Source organism: Epargyreus clarus, unplaced genomic scaffold, assembly GCF_041222505.1.
Source record: "Epargyreus clarus isolate Ecla_fem2 unplaced genomic scaffold, WU_Ecla_fem_2.2 ptg000019l, whole genome shotgun sequence".
Taxonomy (NCBI): domain Eukaryota; kingdom Metazoa; phylum Arthropoda; class Insecta; order Lepidoptera; family Hesperiidae; genus Epargyreus; species Epargyreus clarus.
The window spans coordinates 2,657,448-2,676,577 of record NW_027332227.1 but is presented as its reverse complement, the minus strand read 5'-3'; the positions used below and the strand labels follow the sequence as shown (position 1 = coordinate 2,676,577).

At 33.7% G+C, this 19,130-nt stretch overlaps 1 protein-coding gene across 1 annotated transcript in view; it reads left to right on the top strand.

Annotated features, from left to right (window-relative positions):
• The window catches only part of tok (tolloid-like protein 1 tolkin), a 111,865-nt gene that overhangs the window by 67,645 nt on the left and 25,090 nt on the right, over positions 1-19,130 (top strand). The window contains exons 3-7 of the mRNA XM_073083377.1: positions 4,610-4,860; positions 4,982-5,559; positions 7,004-7,310; positions 7,757-7,977; positions 8,769-8,947. Coding sequence (XP_072939478.1) covers positions 4,610-4,860; positions 4,982-5,559; positions 7,004-7,310; positions 7,757-7,977; positions 8,769-8,947 — 1,536 coding nt within the window. The remainder of the gene's footprint in view (positions 1-4,609; positions 4,861-4,981; positions 5,560-7,003; positions 7,311-7,756; positions 7,978-8,768; positions 8,948-19,130) is intronic.

Here is a 19,130-nt window from a genome sequence, read left to right as displayed (position 1 = left end):
CTAGTTAAATAATTGCTTTGTGAGTAGAAAATTTTATCGTTTTTCACTATTCCACTGAACAATAAATAAAAGTTATAAAAACCTCCATTGTTATCGCGTATGTCCTCGTAAAAGTATTTTACGGGTCCGCCGTATTTGTAAAGCTTTTGTGGCCTATAAAGATTATTGCTTTATTAAAATCGGACCGGGGCCCCTTCTCAAATTACTTAGACTTGAGTATGTAAAAGAAATAACTACGACGACGAAGCAGCGAAATAGACTCTTATTACACATTTTTGTCGATCTATAAAGCTATAAATTTATAAATAACTATAACTGTATTATGTTTGCCCTTTTGTGCATTTCTTTTTAGAGGTGATGCAATAAAATTTTTAAATAAATAAATAAATAAACTGTACATAATATTTTGATAAATCTGAACGCCACTGCATAAGAGCAGAGGACCGCGCGCTGATTGAGGATTACAAGGAAGATGTCTAAAACTGCAGGCTGGCTGGCTTCACTTAATAATCGGAGATACCTTTATGTACGATCTACCTACGATACCTTTATGTACGAGGTACCTTTATGAAACCAGAAGGATACATATTGAATCTATTTAATTCTATCAATCAATCATATTCCGAATGTAAATTTAATAATAATATAATTAACAACATAACAACGATCTTCAATTCAAAAAAAAAATATGTACATCAATTAACAATAACAAAATATAATACAACGAGTCAAATTCAAAATGTGCAATTTGCGATAATAAGCCCATTTTCAGGCGCTATTATCAGACCCTACACCTGCGGCTGTAAACTGTAATATCGTGTTCCATTGCGCACTGCTAATTAATTACACCCGCATAAAGGCTTACAAAATGCGCGATGGAAAATCAGAACACAATAGTTCCTGCCAGGATTCAAAACGATGCATTGAACTAAAATGGAGCGGCGAATTGCAATGATGTGATTCAACGCTTGTAATTAATTAGGCCTTTACATACACGTAAATATGTAATATCTTCATACGAATATTACCTTTTAGTCCAGATGAAATAAAACAAAGTTGAGATTTGCACGGGAATAATGTGACGTTTACAAAGATAATAAAGTTTACTTTGAAGTTCTACTTTACTTTATAAAAAGCCTCATTATTAACTCCTGACATTAAAAGAAAGATGTTTTAAGTTTGTTTGTGTTATTGTAGCTCTTGGGTTAGTATGAAATCTGCTTTAATTTGAAAAATATGTTTAGAGAGAGGGTCCACCGTTTAGTTATATATTTTTTTTTATTTCAAAGCAAATTTCAATGTCGTGCCAATATTAATAGTGCTAAGCTATGTTTAAGGTACGTGTTTGAAGAAAAAAGGGTATAAATTTTAAGCATTAGAACTTTTAATATAGAGTTCATCCGATAGTAGTAGTGTAGTTACTTAAATTTAGGTAGAAACTAGCTGACCCGGCGAACGTTGTGTTGCCATATAAATAAAACAATGTTAAGGATGAACAACCCTTATCACTTAGTGGTATGAAAAATAGATAGTAGCCGATTCTCAGACCTACTGAATATGCACATAAAATTTGGTGAAAATCGGTAAAGCCGTTTCGGAGGAGTACGGTAACTAACATTGTGACACGAGAATTTTATATATAAGATCAATTACTGAAACTTGATGACTATGTAGGTATATCTAGGAAATCCAGGTACTAAAATCGAGAAATCCCCAATATGATTTAGCAACAATGCACAGCAGATATTAATGTGCACCTGGCTCAGTCGTAAATAGTAATGGTCCAATGCATGCTACTAATTAATTAGATCTTCATAGGCCCATACACAATACGTAATGGATATGATGTAATTGTATATGTACGTACGAGGTACTGTTACTATGAATATTCATGTCGATACACAGAATTCAATTTAATATCTGGCTAGTAACTGATATGCTTAATTGAAATTCATTATAAAGATCTGTTACTGATATTGTTCTGTTAATATCCCAATTAATAAATAATTTTAACATAATTAACATGTTTTAAAGTTGTAAAGTAAGTTTTTAACAGTCAATTGGTTATTGTGATTGCAAACGTGCTCATTTTAATAATTATTATAGTTTAAAAACTAAAATCCACGCTAAGATCGTTATCCTGACGATCCTGATGAGGAGAATGGGACAAAACTATTAAAATCATGTATTGTCATCGGTTCTTGATAAGTGTTCAACATTTTAAATTAATCGGACCGTTCGAAGTGTGTAAAAATCGAATTTAAAGATTCCGTTACATACACACAGGTCAAGCTCATAAAAGCGTGGTAAAAAAAATGTAAACAAAGCTTCTTAAGGTTTTTCGTAGTTCTTTTAAAGTATGTACTTTTAAAGAGTACAGTATTAATTTTCACACATTCATAATCATTTATCATAATTAAATATGCGCCTAATTGGCTATCGAACTTGGATCCTTCTGCCTGCTGGTCAGAATGGTAGGTAAGGTATTGATGCAAGATGTAACATTTGTTGCTACCCTTTTTGACGTGAGACACTTGTGTCCATTAGGTTATGGTAAAATATAACTTTGCATATAAATCTCAGTAAATAGATTCAGCCGTTTTCTAAATTAGTCATCACAAACAAAATAAAAACTTTTATATTTTATCATTAGACAAAATTTACATAATGACATTTATTATAGTATCAGAGAGAGACTTCAATTATTTATTTGTATAGAAGTGAAATGAAGGTGCTCAATTCAAAGCTTACGCAAACACTGCGAAGTTATCGTAGGCTTCAAGCTTTTGAGCACAACGCAGAGCTTTGAAAAACGTTCGTTAGAAAGCCTACTAATGAGCGAATTCACACACCACCTCTGACAATAAATTGGTAGGTAAGATTCTTTTATCAACATACTAGATGTGCCCAAGATTTACTAAAAATAAAAAAAAAACAATTTGATTGTGCGGAACCCTCTGCGTGTTGGTTCGATGGTAATTGGCCAATCATTAAAATATTTAAGTATTTGCCGAACTAAAATAAGGAACTATTTTAGTTAATGTTAATATATATGAACCAAAATATTATTATACAAAAAATATACTTTGCTATTCTTCATATGTATCATTATGCATACTTAGTAACAGGCTACACCTATAATCCATTATGTGCCATTGCTGTCCCTCTGCTGGGCGCGGGTCTCTTCTCAGATATGTTAGGAAATATACTGATGAAATGAATGAATGGGCATGTCTGGATAAATATTTATACAAGATTATCCTTGACCATTCTCTATTTACTCAAAGGAGATTTAACGGAGATATAACTTTTAATTGGATTATTCTTATTAATTAACAAGAAAAAATAAAGACTTTCGTAGGACTTACGGACAATTCTTTTGACTTTAGGGGCTAACTATTTTACGTAACGTTATAAAATTATCTTAAGGATTTTGTCTTAATTCCTGGTGCAATTCTTTCCACAGAGCTTCTTTTAAAATGAGATTCTTTGAGTCTATAGTTTAACGCGTTGGCCAACTGCGGGCTAATAGACTTCCCACTTCTTTATGGATCAAAGAGAATTCTGCAATCTAAGTTTTCTGACGATGTTTTTCTTCGACGTTAGAGCAAGATACAAATAAACTCTAAGACACGTCTACGAACAAGCATCTACCTGTTAAAACTTAAGAGTTTTGCCATTTCAATGGAGAAATCTCGAAATATCTCAGCACAATCAAAATATTACCTTATAATTAATTATGCGTGGTTACCGCAATCCGTAGTAATATACTATCAGTGCTAGTAACAGGCATATAAATAGCAATTATGCAAATATCCTATTCATGTATCGAAGTAAATTAACGGCCTGCGAAACGATGTTAACGCTATAACCGTATTGTAGCGGCTTTACACGCAGTGTGGCGGGCTGACATGCACTGAATAATTGGAACACCACCAGCTTGCACGATAACTAGTAGAAAATTAAAACTATTATAGAATGGTAGATGTGTTGTTGAAAGTGATAGTCCGAAACATTTAACATAACTCACTATATTTTATAGTTTTATAGATAACAGTTAGGAAGCGAAACTAAGCGAACATACAGAAAAACCACTCTATTAATATATTCATCTGCGTATATACCATCCACATGATATCCTAATGACATTATTTATTTTTTATACAAAATATAGGTTTTCAATTACTTATAATATAACAGTAATCCGAGACGCGAATATTTTAACTTAATTTACAATATTTTAATTTTATAATAAGAAAAATGTTCAAGTATTTTTTGAGGGAATAAAGTGGATGGGCGCAAAAATGGTACGGTACTAAAATTGTAATTGCAAGCCAGGGCAGTAGATATCATGATTACGCATTAATGAAGTGGTAAATACCTTTTAATGTAGGCTTAATAAGTGCAATTAAAAATTTATGATATTTTTAGGAAGTCCAAAGTTTGAAAAATTTGTATAATTTCGTTATGTATATTACTTTGGTGTCATTCTCAAATGATACTAACAATATGACATTAACAACGTCATATTGTTAGTATAATTTGTAAGTATCAGTAAGTACTTACTAATGAAATGTAAATAATATTTATCATATTTCTATTGTTGCAGAAAACTTCCAAGGAGACATTGCCATTCCAGACATCGACTACTTTAAGCCTGCCCGCACAGTCCCTGCCACTTCTAAAATTAATAAGTCACTTCAAGAAGAAGTAGAAAGACTGAAAAAAGAAGTTTTATTAGAAGGTCTACAAGTAGAAGAGGAAGGCCTACCTGATATTTTAAGGAAACGAACTAAACAACCAGTGCCTCTACCACAAGAAAAGCCGAAGAAGTACAACGATGCTTCAGTATTAACAAAAGTGAGATCACTATAAATACAAAGTTTAGATGTAGATTTTTTTAATTTTACTGCAAAAGTACCGCCAGATCTATTTAAATACCACTGTTTACACTGTTTTATCAGCATTCAACTTCTTTTAGGTCCTACCAGCTGGTTTAGATAAGTCACTACTAATGAAAAATGGCAAATTACCTCCAGGAGAGACATTTGAAAACTTAACTAATTTAAGCAATCAAACGAAGCAAAATTACCTAAACCAAAGCACAGTCACAGATAATCTTACAGAGTCTGAGAGTCTAGAACAGGAAGGAGTTCTAGTCGTTAACATTTCAACAGATAATATTTTAAATTTAGATGAATTCTTTCCTAATATACAAATATCAAATTATTCCAATAAAATGGATGAAGTCACTAATAAGATACAAAGCAATAGTCGCGAAATAACTGGAGATTCAAACAACAATTTGAAGTTTAAAGAACTACCGGAGAACATGACTGTAGCACCAGCTCCTACGAATGGTGTCCTAGCTACAAATGAACAAGAGGAAGACACTGAAAATGTCGATAAAGCTATAATTAATAAAACCGATCAAGATCTTTATGCTAGAGTAGATGATGGCAATGACTTACTTAAACCAACGGAAAGTCTTCAAAGCTTGATAGAAGATTCAAAAGCTCACAGACGCCGGAGAAGAAGAAGACACGGTAATGGAAGACGGTATGATTTTTTATAATTTTTAACATTGTCATTAACATTAATTTAATAAACTTTGAAGCAAATATTTTTTTTCCAAAATTAAACAATCAGGTTATAAATAATTTAATTTAATTTAAAAAATAAGCAGGTCTTGTTTATATGTTTTGGGTAGTGAAAATATTACTTTTATAAGGGGCCATCGATTACTCACGAAATATAAATATGGAACGTTCAACTGAAAATTTAAAACATAATTTTTCGAAAAGATATTAATTAATAGGTATTACTATTATTTATATCAATATTTTCACTGACTTAAAATTTGATTCTCATAAGTAATTTTATTCGCAAGTAACAGCTGGAGATATGTAGAAAGTGTCGTGGAAAATTATAATAACTTATTGATGTTTTATTATCCTTTTCAAGGTCCTTTTAACAGCTACATTATTTTCTCCTTATATTCTTATTTCGCTTTATTTATTCGTATTCCTTTGTCGTTTCCCTCATCTATCATTCATTGCGTAATGCTTTTGTTAACAGTTAAGTCACATTTATGACACACGGCATTGAAATAAAAATACTTTGAGTTATAAGTCTGTTGTGATCCCTAGAGAATCAAGAGACTTATGTTTTATTTTAGAATGTCTCGTCAAAGTCTTAGTAAATTTTCCATTGTGATTTAGGAGATGTTTTGTACACATTATTATTACTGCTTTAGTAATATTTTTAGGTAATATAATGTCTTATTTTATTTCTACATGTTTGTATTGTAAATAATTCTATCGTGATTTCTAAGTATGATGTAACTAAAAATATTGACATTGTCTTCAATCCAAAGTTGTTTAGATTTCCCTAACGCCATCGTTTACGTTACTGGTGCTAAATTACTTCGAGCACTGCAATAAAATTTCCGAGTTTTCCTTTCAACATTTTAACCCTGTAACCAATGTATGAATAACATTACTGCATACACTTGTAAAGTTAAAGTAGCGAGATTGAAAAAACCTTTTTTAGTTTTAAGTTAAGGTAATGCTTGTTATGAAACTAAGTGGTACCTTAAAGGGCTTACCGGCACCGGCGTTCCATGGGAAAGCGGTCAAGTGTTAGCACCATAGGCATAGACTTCGAGGTAAAGAAATAAATTAAGCCTGCGAAGATTTTTCTTGGTTACTTAGAAAGATTTCATTATTTCAGTATTTTAGCTCGCAAAATGTTAGACTTCTGATAAGAGAATTGGATAACAATAGACATATAAACCAACAATACCTGATCTGAAGATAGATGAAATAGTGTAAGAACTTACATACAACAATGTATTTGAACAGAGCATATTATTATGAGTTTCTTAATTTGAATTAAATATAATAAGTATTTTATGTAATTCAACCAACAAATGGGCACTTGTGTTTATAGGTAACCTAAACAACCACTAAGAATATCACCCTTAAAATGTAACATTTTACAGGTTAAGAAACATCCAATCAAGCGAACGAGTGGGGCATAATTTACTTAAATTTTCGGCCGAAAATCATGATCAATCACATTTCAGTCGGAAAAAGTTTTTTCGTCACCAAAAAAGGCACGAAGACAGAGAAGAGGTGTACAAAAAATTTGAACTGCCAGAACATGAGTTTGAGGAGAGGTTCGAAGTTAAACCGCCTCCTAAAGAAAATAGCACTGAACCAGAAAACCAGCAGTTTAAGGACTGGTTTTTTCGGGACTCGGACGTAGACCTCGAAGCCGCCGAGAGTCAGTTTTATAACCACACCGAGGTATGTCACACTCTATATTTATGTCTATCTTCACCATTCGCAATTATCATTATTTCAGTACTTCATTTATTCTTCCAGTAATAGGTAGGAGAATCTTATAAAAGAAGTGTCAAGTTCTACTCCTTCATAACTTTCACGATGTTTCACTGTCAAAGAAATATTTAATTCTCAAGGAATCACAAAAGCATATATATTATTATATTCTGTATTGCTGCAATGATATAATGCTAAATTTACTACGCAGTAGTGTGAGAAACCGCCCGAACAAACTCATCGAACTCATACTTTACTTTACATTACTCTTTTTCAAATAAAAATTAATAATATTTCTATGTGTTAAACTGAATAAACTCTACACGTATGTAAATTATATAATATGGACAATATAACATCTTTACAGCTTGTTTTAGTGTGTAAAATATAATAATATTTTACTAAATCCTCAGTCAAGAAAGCACAGAACAGCGCGAGCGGCGACGAACAGAAAAGAACGGATATGGGAGAACGGTGTGATCCCTTACGAGATCGACGGGAACTTCAGCGGCGCTCACAAGTCCCTCTTCAAGCAAGCTATGAGGCATTGGGAGAACTTCACGTGTGTTAAGTTTGTGGAGAGAGACGCTGATTTACATAGAGACTACATTGTTTTTACTGAAAGACCTTGCGGGTAAGAATAAAGCAGAAATAGATTTCCTTTAATTTCATTTGAAATGTATGATAAGGCAGACATCCCGACATGAAACAATTCAAATTCGTTTATTTATTATTTATTCGTATATTTATTTATTAACCTCACTTAAGATTTATGTATGTAATTTATTCTACATTTATTATACCTTTTCGGAGTTTTCTACAAAACTATGAACTACAGGGACCGTTTTTCGACTTCTTTGACACACATATTATTAATGTCGACAATTTTGTATAATTCTCCAATCTCTCCATAATAAAAACTAGAGGCACCGGAAGACTGCACTAAGTCTGTGATTTGCACATAAAGTAGTTTTTATTGTCCTTGAAAGGAGGTAAAATAAAAGACATTAGCTTATGGCGACGGATACCGATTTGCATGGAGACAACATCGTTTTACTGCGTAGACTTCCTTCTTTTGAAGTTTCGCCATAGCTACGAATAATTTAACTACGAAATAATAGCTACGTATACTTCAATCTCTAGCGGTGTTTAAAGTTTAAACCTTTGTTGATATATACTACAATTAAAAAAAACAAATTTGCCATTTTTTTTTCTTATTTTTTTTTGCCAACTCTTTGGTTTTGGCTTTTCTCTTGGCAACTTGGCCAAATCAAATAGTTGTTTTTATTAGTCCTGCAATTTTGTTCACTGCTCTTAATTCTTTAATCTGTTCCGTTAACATGATATACTCTAATTATATTCGATATCTCTCATTTGAATTTTTAACCGACTTCGATCCTTTATAAATTTGATAATTTTCCCCAGCTGTTGTTCGTTCGTCGGCAAACGCGGTAACGGCGCCCAAGCGATCTCGATCGGCAAGAACTGCGACAAATTCGGCATCGTGGTCCACGAGCTGGGCCACGTGGTCGGCTTCTGGCACGAGCACACGCGGCCCGACCGCGACCATCACGTGCAGATCATCAGGGACAATATCATGACTGGTGAGTGGTTCTATTACACGTTTCTTTAGCTAACCTTGTCGTCAATCTTGCCATAAACCTGAGGTATAACCGTTGCACTGCTGAGTACGCTTCATATCACATAATAAGAAGGGTTTTGACCATAATCCAGCACGCTGGCCAAACTTGAATTGGTAGATTAGTACCTGTTTTTTTATAGGATTAAAAAATACAGGTTTCCTCGCGATTATTTTATTACAGCAAATCATCAATTTATGGTTCCAAATAAATGATTGTTACTTCATATTAGGTTTTATAAAACTTCTTTTATATCTTTTGGCTATTTTTAAAAAATTGCCGCTAGCAATAAGTACCTTTATCTTACCTTTACCAAAAAAAATACGTGTGGCACTCGGAGACTGCCGCGGTAAAGCTATTGCATAGCATTTTTTATGCTATGAAAACGCTCAGAAGGAATTCCAGAAATACAATATATTCTTCCATAATCATCAACATTTACATTAATACATCTTTATCCACTATTTTATCATATCTCCATTATATAAGACATTGCAAATATCAGCTGACATTTCATAACTTCAAGCAAGACTGAACATTCTAAAATATAAAATAGAAAAGTATTTAATAAGTGACATAAAGTATTAACAACCTGCAATATAAATGGATCAATGCGATGTGCCTGTGACATTTGGCCGAATGTTACAGGTACATCGCATTTTTCATTAATAAATGCACTTTGTTTATTCATATTTAAAACACTTTGTACACAAATTATTTGTACCATAAATCATAATGGCGTTTTGATTTTGTGCTGTCAAGTCTGTCAGTTGTAATTGTACGTTTAAAAATAACAAACACTCTTTTACGTTATTTTATCAATCCAGAATTCAACATAGCTTATGTTGATAAAACATATTATTTGGATAATATGGTAATATAATTTTGAATTTTATAATGGGAATATAAAATATACTTCACGCAATTTTAAGATTTCTGCACAGATTATAAAAAAAATGTGTATTACTGCCATCTGTGTTCAAGTTGACGAATTAAGGTTATCAAATAAAATAATAAGGAATGTAAAATAATACTTTATTCAATTATATCCATATTTTTCTATTGACAGTCAACAACTCGGTTGCCTGGAGACTTGATATCCAACAGTCCTCCACCGCTATTTTCACTTACACCACCAGGGGCGTTGGCAGCATTTGGTCAAGGTGACGGCGCACCAGTATGCCATTTTCAGTTCTGACTTCATAATGGAGTCTACCTAATCTTCGGATGACGACTCCGAACTCCCATTTAACTCTTGGGTTGGTGTAACTGCGGACTTGTACCTTATCACCTTGTCCGAACTCCTGCGTTGGCGGTGCATTGTAATGTAATCTGGATAGTGGGGTGGATTTCTTAAATAAGGCATGCATATAGGTTCTTAGTGTTCTTACCTCTCTGCCGAACATTAAATGATAAGGTGATAACTCTTTTGTATTAGGTGTACGTCTCAAGCGTGCCTTGACAGTTAACAGTTTATCAAATAAACTTCCGCTCTTGCTGATATAAAAGAACATTCAGGTATTAGCCGATTATTTTCTTTTTGTACATTCAAAAATTTAAATTTTAGCTTTGTATATATTTCTTCAAATTCGTACCTGTATTTTATTTCCTCTTCTAAATTTTCTTCTTCTGTAAGCCATTCAATTTTTTCTTGAATCGCGTAGAATTTGTTCAAATTTTCTTGTAAAGAATTCAGTCGTATATTTATTTCTTCAATGTCAATTTTTTCTATTCCCGAAATGTAATTTTCGGTTCGTTTCATTAACCCACGTAATGTGGCTCGTATTTCCTTATTGTTTTTTAGTTCATTCGACATCTCGTCGCCAATATCAAATAAAATAATAAGGAATGTAAAATAATACTTTATTCAATTATATCCATATTTTTCTATTGACAGTCAACAACTCGGTTGCCTGGAGACTTGATAGTTGGATATCAAGTCTCCAGGCAACCGAGTTGTTAAAAGGTGTTACTTATTTTCGTTACGGAATTTCTCGATTCGGTCGCCGCGCTCAAAGCCCGCGATAAAAGCTATGCAATAGCTTAAAAGGTTTTCTTTTCAAAATATTCTAAGACAAATACCTGAATTCATTATTCAAATCGCTATCAATTGAATCTGCCAAAATAATATTCCGAGAAGCCTATAGGTAACAAGAAATGGTGACTTTGCTTTTGAATATTGATGTGATAAATTAGATCTGGTATTAAGCAATTGTTATTATAAGGTAAGATTTCTCTGGCTTATTCGCCTACACTGTCTTTGCGTAATTTGAAGACTGAACCTTGAAATTCACTTAAGTTCATCCCGAAATCGTCTAATTTCTCAGGTGTACAAGGTTCCTCACGATGTTTTCCTTCGCCATTAAAGCAAGTGATAATTTTCTAATATGTACATAACTTTGATAAATCAGAGGATTCTAAATTCGAATTGAGAACCCCTTGAAACAAACAAACGCTATGCGCTAAACGCTAAGTTGTAAATAACATTTATTAAAAAAAAAAACGTGTGTTATGGAGTTTCTTTCACCGCTTCTTCTTCATATCGAAACACCTTTGAAGTGCCGGTAGATGTATTCAAAAAGAATTCTGTAAAGAATATACTTTGAATTTAAAAAAAGTTATTTAGTTTGAGAGGTCGAGATTCAACCACTAGGCTATTAGGCACGAAATGATATGAATCTTAAAAACATCAGAGCGTTTCTTTCAAAATAAATCGTTTCAACTTAGCAATAAACAGTTTAATTCGGGGCGTTGTTCAAAAGAAAACTGTCATCAATCCGGTCATAACTCAAGTCAGCTGTAGCGAGGTTGCGAAAATTAAAACGTCTCCGGCGTATTCCGCCTAATTTCGGCCCAAATTGTTTTAACTGTCCTCGCGTGCTCACTCAATTCTGTCTGTTAACCTCTCATCAAGTGTTGTGACTTATCAGAGCGGTCAAAATTTGGAAGCTATAAGTTACTTTTTTTTATAATATAAGAGTAGCAGATGGACTGCATGCTCGTCTGCATGCAGTCCATCTGACGGTAAGTGGCTACTGCCGCCCATGGACATCTGTAATTAACCCCAGATAGGATTAGATATTCCTACCTGAAGTCGGCCACAGATGCGCCGCTACCCCTGAGGACTAATCTGGAACGCCTCGGAAAAGTTTGTCTCCCTTACCACACCCTTCAAACCGGAACACAGCAGCGCGTAACACTGCTATTATTAGGTAGAAATAGGTGTGGCGGTGGTGCCGCCGGAATCGAACCACAAAGGGTTCTACCACCTACTACTATAGTTTACATACGTATGGTGCGCGTAAAACAGCTAGTCCGCTCTGAATATCGAAATTAATTGCGTCGCCATAGCAAATTGTATGACTACACCTGGTCGCAACAACTTCGGAGCGGACTAGCAGTTTGGCGCGGACTATACATAGTATAATTGACTATTATTAAATATTCTAACAATAAATGTAAATAAATGTATTCGATTTCATATTCGTTTAAAAGCTCTCTGCTATTAGGCTCGAATCCAGGCAAACGCAAGGCAAGATTTATTACAAAAGCAATTGCTTTGGTTGGTTGGAAAATAATCCCAACCTCGTTTCCCAACCAGTTTTTTATTACTTCATAGTAATATTAAACACCAACATTTTACTTGACTCCTACGACTCTTGTAATCCGTCATAAACTAACTCCATGTAATTTTGATCTAATTAATATCAAACTTAACGTCAAACACAGACAAACAGTAGTAATATGAACCCTTTGAACACAGCATGTCATCTCACATGCCTCCACAAGATAATCATGTTTTCACGGCGTCTTAACGAAGATCATAATCTTGAGAGCGTCAAAATAAACCCGAGAACTCTTATCAAGCAGAAACAGGCGGAGACAAGAAAACTGGGATTTTCTCGTATGGCCTACTTCGTGAGGTCACGAACGCAGTCTTATTGACGGTATGTTAGGTAGTAACCAAAATAGACTTGCAGTGTACCTACTTTACAATCCTGAGGTCTAAAGTATACACTCCAAAAGAAAGATTACTTTGTTTTACTTTACAAAAAAAACCTATCTACAATTTCTATATCTAATATCCTTTACGTGGTTCCGTATCGTAAACGTATAAGAAATTTAAATTCATCGTGCCTGCGTGTTCGGGAATCGAATAGTCTAAGTGTCCGAACAGTATAACAGCGTAGTGAAAAAAAAAACTGAATTTATTATCATATACTATAGGTGTAGAAAATAAAGCGCAGCGCGTTACAATTAAAAACGTAGTATTCCAAAAAAGTTATAAAAAAACAATTATCTCTCACATCGTTCGAAAGTAAAGCAATTCCAGATTATTTTCATTTAAAAAGTGTATTTATTAATAGTGAATTCCATTTGCATTCAATTACAATATTTTGGAACATTTTTATTGTAGTTAATTGCTTTTGCGCTTAATATTGCTTTTTTCTGCGTAAATTGTGTATTGATTTTTATAACGTTTCATTTAACTATGTAATGAATTAAGACGATAGGAATTATTATTTTCTGGTATTTTTGAATTGTTTTTTTTTACAATATATAGAGAGTGTAATAATGTGAAGTCTCGTATTATTCTTATAGCTTTCGTGTGATGAATAACCAAGGACATCATTACAGTTTTAGTACATTGTACATAGATTAGTAAAGATACTTCGCCGCCTTGAAATTGAATGAAGCCACAAACAGCTTATTTTAGTAAGTTCTTTTTTTGAATCCTTGACAAATAAAAACATTTTTAGAGAAAATTTACGAATAAATAATTAATTTACGTAATAATTACGTAATTTACGTAATAAATAAATAATTATTTCAAATATTTTAGGGACATTTTAGCACGGAGACGTGGCAAAACTTTTACGCAACTATTTCAATTCTCAAAACTGGGTACATTTTCTTGTTAGGAGTGAGTAATCTTTACTAATCTATGACATTGTAGATTTTTTAAAAGACGCAATACTCGGCATGTCGTTTGTGACAAGTAGTAGGTACATGCGATGTTCAGGAATTTCCCAACGGGACAGAATATGAATTTGGCATTGAAATGTTCGCATCAATCCGAACAGTACCCTTACCATGAGTTATTACGTTTAACAAATATGACTGTTTTGGTATTTGTTCACGTATTTACCCATACAATTTCCAATCAGCGCCCCTAGCGGATTGTATCAGAACTATAGTGTCAGTAACGTAACATTAAATGACTAAATTGACAAATGGCGCTTTATGTTTAGTCTCTCTTTTTTGTGAACATGTGAGGTAGACAAAAATACTTGAGCACTTATTGTTAGGTTTACTCAGTCTACTGAAGCAAACGGAACATAATAATGGATTGAGTAAACGTAACGCAAAATTGTGGGATGTTTTGAAAACTCATGGTAAGGGTACAGGTAGGTACCTATATTATGGAACGACGATACACACTTTACCGCAGTGACAACTAATATTGGTTTTTATACACAGGACTACAGTTCGGAATCTACATTATATTTGTTTTTGGCAACATTGATCCTTTAAGAAGTGAGACTTCGCATTTTATTGAGAAATACTTACAATGTTTTTTTAAATACTCAAAGCAACGTAGTCCTACATAAATGTGTATGTATTTCATATATATAAAGAATAATGATTTTTTTTCAGATTTGAACTAGAAACTATACTGTTGGTTCGGAACATAGTCGGAACATAGTTCGGAACAAGTCGAACTTCTACCGTGAAATAAGAAATACTACTTGAAGGTGGTAGAACTTTTAAGGGAGGGGGTGTCATACTCTCCCAAGGCGGTCCAGCTTAGTCCTCAGGGGTAGCAGCGCATCTGTCGTAAACCTCAGGTAGGAATATGTAATCCTATCTGGGGTTGATTACAAATGCCCATGGGCGGCAGTAGCCACTTAACATCAGGTGGACTGCATGCTCTGCTGCTACTTCTACTCGTATATTATAAAAAATCGTTCAGATATTATAAGCTCATCAATACCCTTATCTCAAGGTCATCGACACTCAAACAAAAACATGAAATGAACAACATCTAACGAACGCGCTGATAACGGGTCAAAGGTCACAGTAATGTAATAATTAGTGATTAACTGCCGCATTTGAAGTCCCGCGGAATTAGCTTTGCACTGGGTCACTAGTAGTGGTGTCCAGGGTTGACCAGACTTTCCACTTCACTGTCCAAATTTTCATGCCGAATCCATTTAGTATACTTACTAATATTATAAATCCGAAAGTAACTTTGTCTGTCTGTCTCTTCTTCACACCTAAACCACAAAACCGATTTTAATGAAATTTTGTACAAATATAGTCTGAGACCCGAGAAAGGACATAGGGTAGTTTTTATCCCGGAAATCCCACGAGAACTAGGGATGACGATCTAAGATCGATTAATCGGAGTATCGATCTTTTGGACCAAAAAGTCTGTTTTAATCGATTTAATTTAATTTTGAAAAAATATCAAAAACGGATGACAATACACGATTTTAATAATTTTATCCCATTCTCCTCACCAGGACCGTCAGGAATCAGAAGTAACTATTTTCCTTGTGTGATTTTAACGTGGTTTATAGTTTTTAAACTATAATCTACTTTGTAGACAACCCTAAAATACAAGGTAGCGGCTAATCTAGGTAATTGTAAGTGCTATTAGCACGCGTGAACACGACACCTCGTTAGCGCTGCGCTGTATACACGCCACTACATTGTAGCCTGCAGCACTTATACAAACTTTTCAAACTCGAATGCTATTTGTTCGTAATTGGATTCTACAGAACTGTTTTTGAATGTAATTTAATTTACGTTTTACTTCACCGTCAAATCAAGTAATGATTTTTTTAATAACATCTAAGTAGCAAATGAGCACCTAATATTTACTGCCATCCATTAACAGAATGTAATCAACCCTACTTAGGATTAAAGTCCTACATGAGGTCGGCCACAGATGCGTTGCAACCCGTACAAAAGAAGTTAGAATGCCTCAAATAAATATTTCTCCCTTAACACACCTTCCAAACGCAAACACAGGCAGATAAAGGTATGGCGTGACGGAGGTGCCACCAAAATTCAACCAAAATGGTTCTACCACCTTTAAAACTGATTTCTAAAACGCACATAACTTTGTACGTTTACGTATTACGTTTACGGCTTTTTCGCAAAATAAGCAATCTCCTTAAAAGTTGGGAGCGAGTTCAAAAACTTACCCTTTCCTTTGACGATGTCCTACAAATCCTATAATCTAAGCTACCAACGTATTTGCCAATGCCAAAGCCAGACATAAAAGGCTTAATCAAAGTACAATCAAACAAGACATCAAAGTATAATAAACAGGAAGCGACCTTGCTTTCCTTCCGGCGCGAACTTTGTGTGTCACATGTCAAGATGTGACTTCTTCAATGTGAGCACGACTGTCTATAAGAGACCGAGGACATAGTCTGTGTAGACTGTTTGGCAATTATAAGTACTTTGTGACACGTGGTATTTATCTAAAAACAAAAAGATAAAGTCTTCCATAGCCATATTTCTAAATTGTAACAAAGAATATCGTAGGCTATGCAGCATTTGGACCTGTCATCGACTCCATATAAAATACCTGTAGTCGAGCATAAGACCGTCGGCTCATATACTTACTCATATGCAAGTCAGCAGATTTCCCCATCCTTCTATAGAAATGCAGAACTACTTTACGGCGGTAGTACTACTTTAGTGGCGGTGGTACCTTCCTGGTCGAACTATATGGTTCTACCACCTTTCAAAAGGATTACTCCTTGTAATCCTTTATATTTCTTTATTACTACTAATCAGTGGCCTACGAGTAACTATTTTCGTACATAGCATTCGGAAATTTAGAATTAAGTCATGGCAGTCTCTTCGAAACCTGTGTGCATAATATTATGCGTATGAAACGATAAGACCCATATAGCCATGTAAAAACTTGCGCGACAGGAAAAGCACCCAAGAAAATACCTACATAGTGCCACAGCTACACATTGGGCCGTACTCATACCTCGCACTTAGCATTCGTAAAGATTGAGATAGATCGCGACTGACAAATTTGGGTCAAGTGTCGCAATCCTTCGTTATGTGAGAGATGGGTTACGCACTGTGTACAGAAGGTGTTATGTTGTGTATGTAAGTGCTTACATGACCTATATCCTTATTTCCAACATTTGTATTTTGCACTTCTTGAACAAGAGTTTTCCGATGTTTAAGTGTAATAAATTTAAATATTGAATTGAATATAAATAAATATATATAAAGTAATAAAATTAAATTAATAAAGAAATATTGAATTGTTGAATTTTAAATATTTTCTGAGTAAAAATACAATCTATGTTGCCTTTAAAACTCATTTTCACTTTAAAACTAATTTCCTCTCAATCAAATCCCAATCGATTATGAAGTTTCAAAATTAGCCGTTAATAAGCACTTTTTGGTATACCTATTGCAAATAAGTTAATACAATTGTACATTATATTTTTAGAAAATGCTTTTTATTTTGAGTACCAACAAACATCTCAAATTCATTTCTTTGTACAAATTAACCAATAGAATTAATAATATTTAGTTAAGAGCATCAACTTTAGTAGGTCACAAGGAAAATGTAATTAAAGTTATCCAGCCAATTTATTTCCTGGAGGTCAATGGAAAACAGTACTTAAATGTGGGCCATCGTTACAGCTTGCGACTAAAACCGAATGCCTTCTAAGCACGCCGATATCCTAGGCATTCGAGCTTTGCAAGGCTCGACTCTAAGGACGGTCTTAAGCAAGCAAGACTCAGCACTAAAACAATAGAGCCCAAGTTAAATTTCCTCTGTACCGGTGCAGAGAGGTATTCAAATCAAAGCATATTGTTATGAAGTTAAATCTAGTTTAATGTCGAGTTTTGAACCCCGATCTCTGTTAGAGAGGCTCCTTCTTGTCCTATATTAGTTGGGGAATCATTTCCGAGTTGCCGGGGTCGAATTTGAAATTGTAATCATATTAGAACATTGTTGTTATCTGTTATGGAACTATGTTTGCGCAGTTGTTCTAACTAAACGATATTAGGAATGAACAATTAATTAATTGAATCAAATTAATTGTTTATGCACGTACATAAAACGTGGATTCAATTGAAATTGTTTATTTAAAACTCATCCTCTGTTAAAATAAAAATAAACAGGATTTTAAATTAATCATACGTTTATTAACATGGTTTTATTTTCATTACTTTTAGCCATAGATTAGTAAAGATAGTACTCCTAACAAGAAAATGTTACCAGTTTTGACAATTGAAATTGTCACTGTCATCTATTTTCATGTTTGAAAAATATTAAAAAAGAGTAGTTTTTAGATCATTTACGAATGAAACGATATTTCTCCGCAATTTTTCTTCGATTTCGTGTCTTATGGTAATATACAATTATATAAAATACTTTTAAAATCAATATTTATTTTATACTTCAATAGATTAAGGGTGGTATGGTATGATAAAATATGGTGGTAAAATATCCATAGACCGTAATAAACAATTTTATCATAACGAATATTAGGTATATGCTTATTTTTTAGGCGATTTTCACGCAAATAACATTAATGTAAATATTCTTTCAACAAATTATTCTATTCTGAATTTAAAATCGTCCAGAAGGGTGATCGTTAGTAATTCCTTTGTTTCTACATAGGAGTACAAATAAGTTTCCGCCGTTTCAATGTAGATGGTGTGGTACAAAGTTCTCGTTAGCTTACGCAAATGATACCCGGCTTAAAAATTAGTTGGTTATTCAAGAACAACATAATCTATTAATATCATTAATTTCATATTTGTAAAATATAATTTTTGTTATTTGAAAATGTCCACATTTGAGCCAAGTGAGCGTCATTTGCGGGAAATTTTAGTTTACTTCTTTAATTTGAAAAAATCTGCTGCTGAGGCGCGTCGATTGCTTGTAGACGCATATGGTGAGAGTGAGAGAACGTGTCGTGAGTGGTTTCAAAAGTTTAAAAACTGTGATTTCGATGTAAAAGACAAAGATCGCAGTGGAAGGCCAAAAATTTACGAGGATGCAGAATTGGAGAAATTAGTGGAGGAAGATTCATCTTAAACACAAAAGAATCTTGCTCTAACATTAGAAGTCACTCAGAAAGCGGTC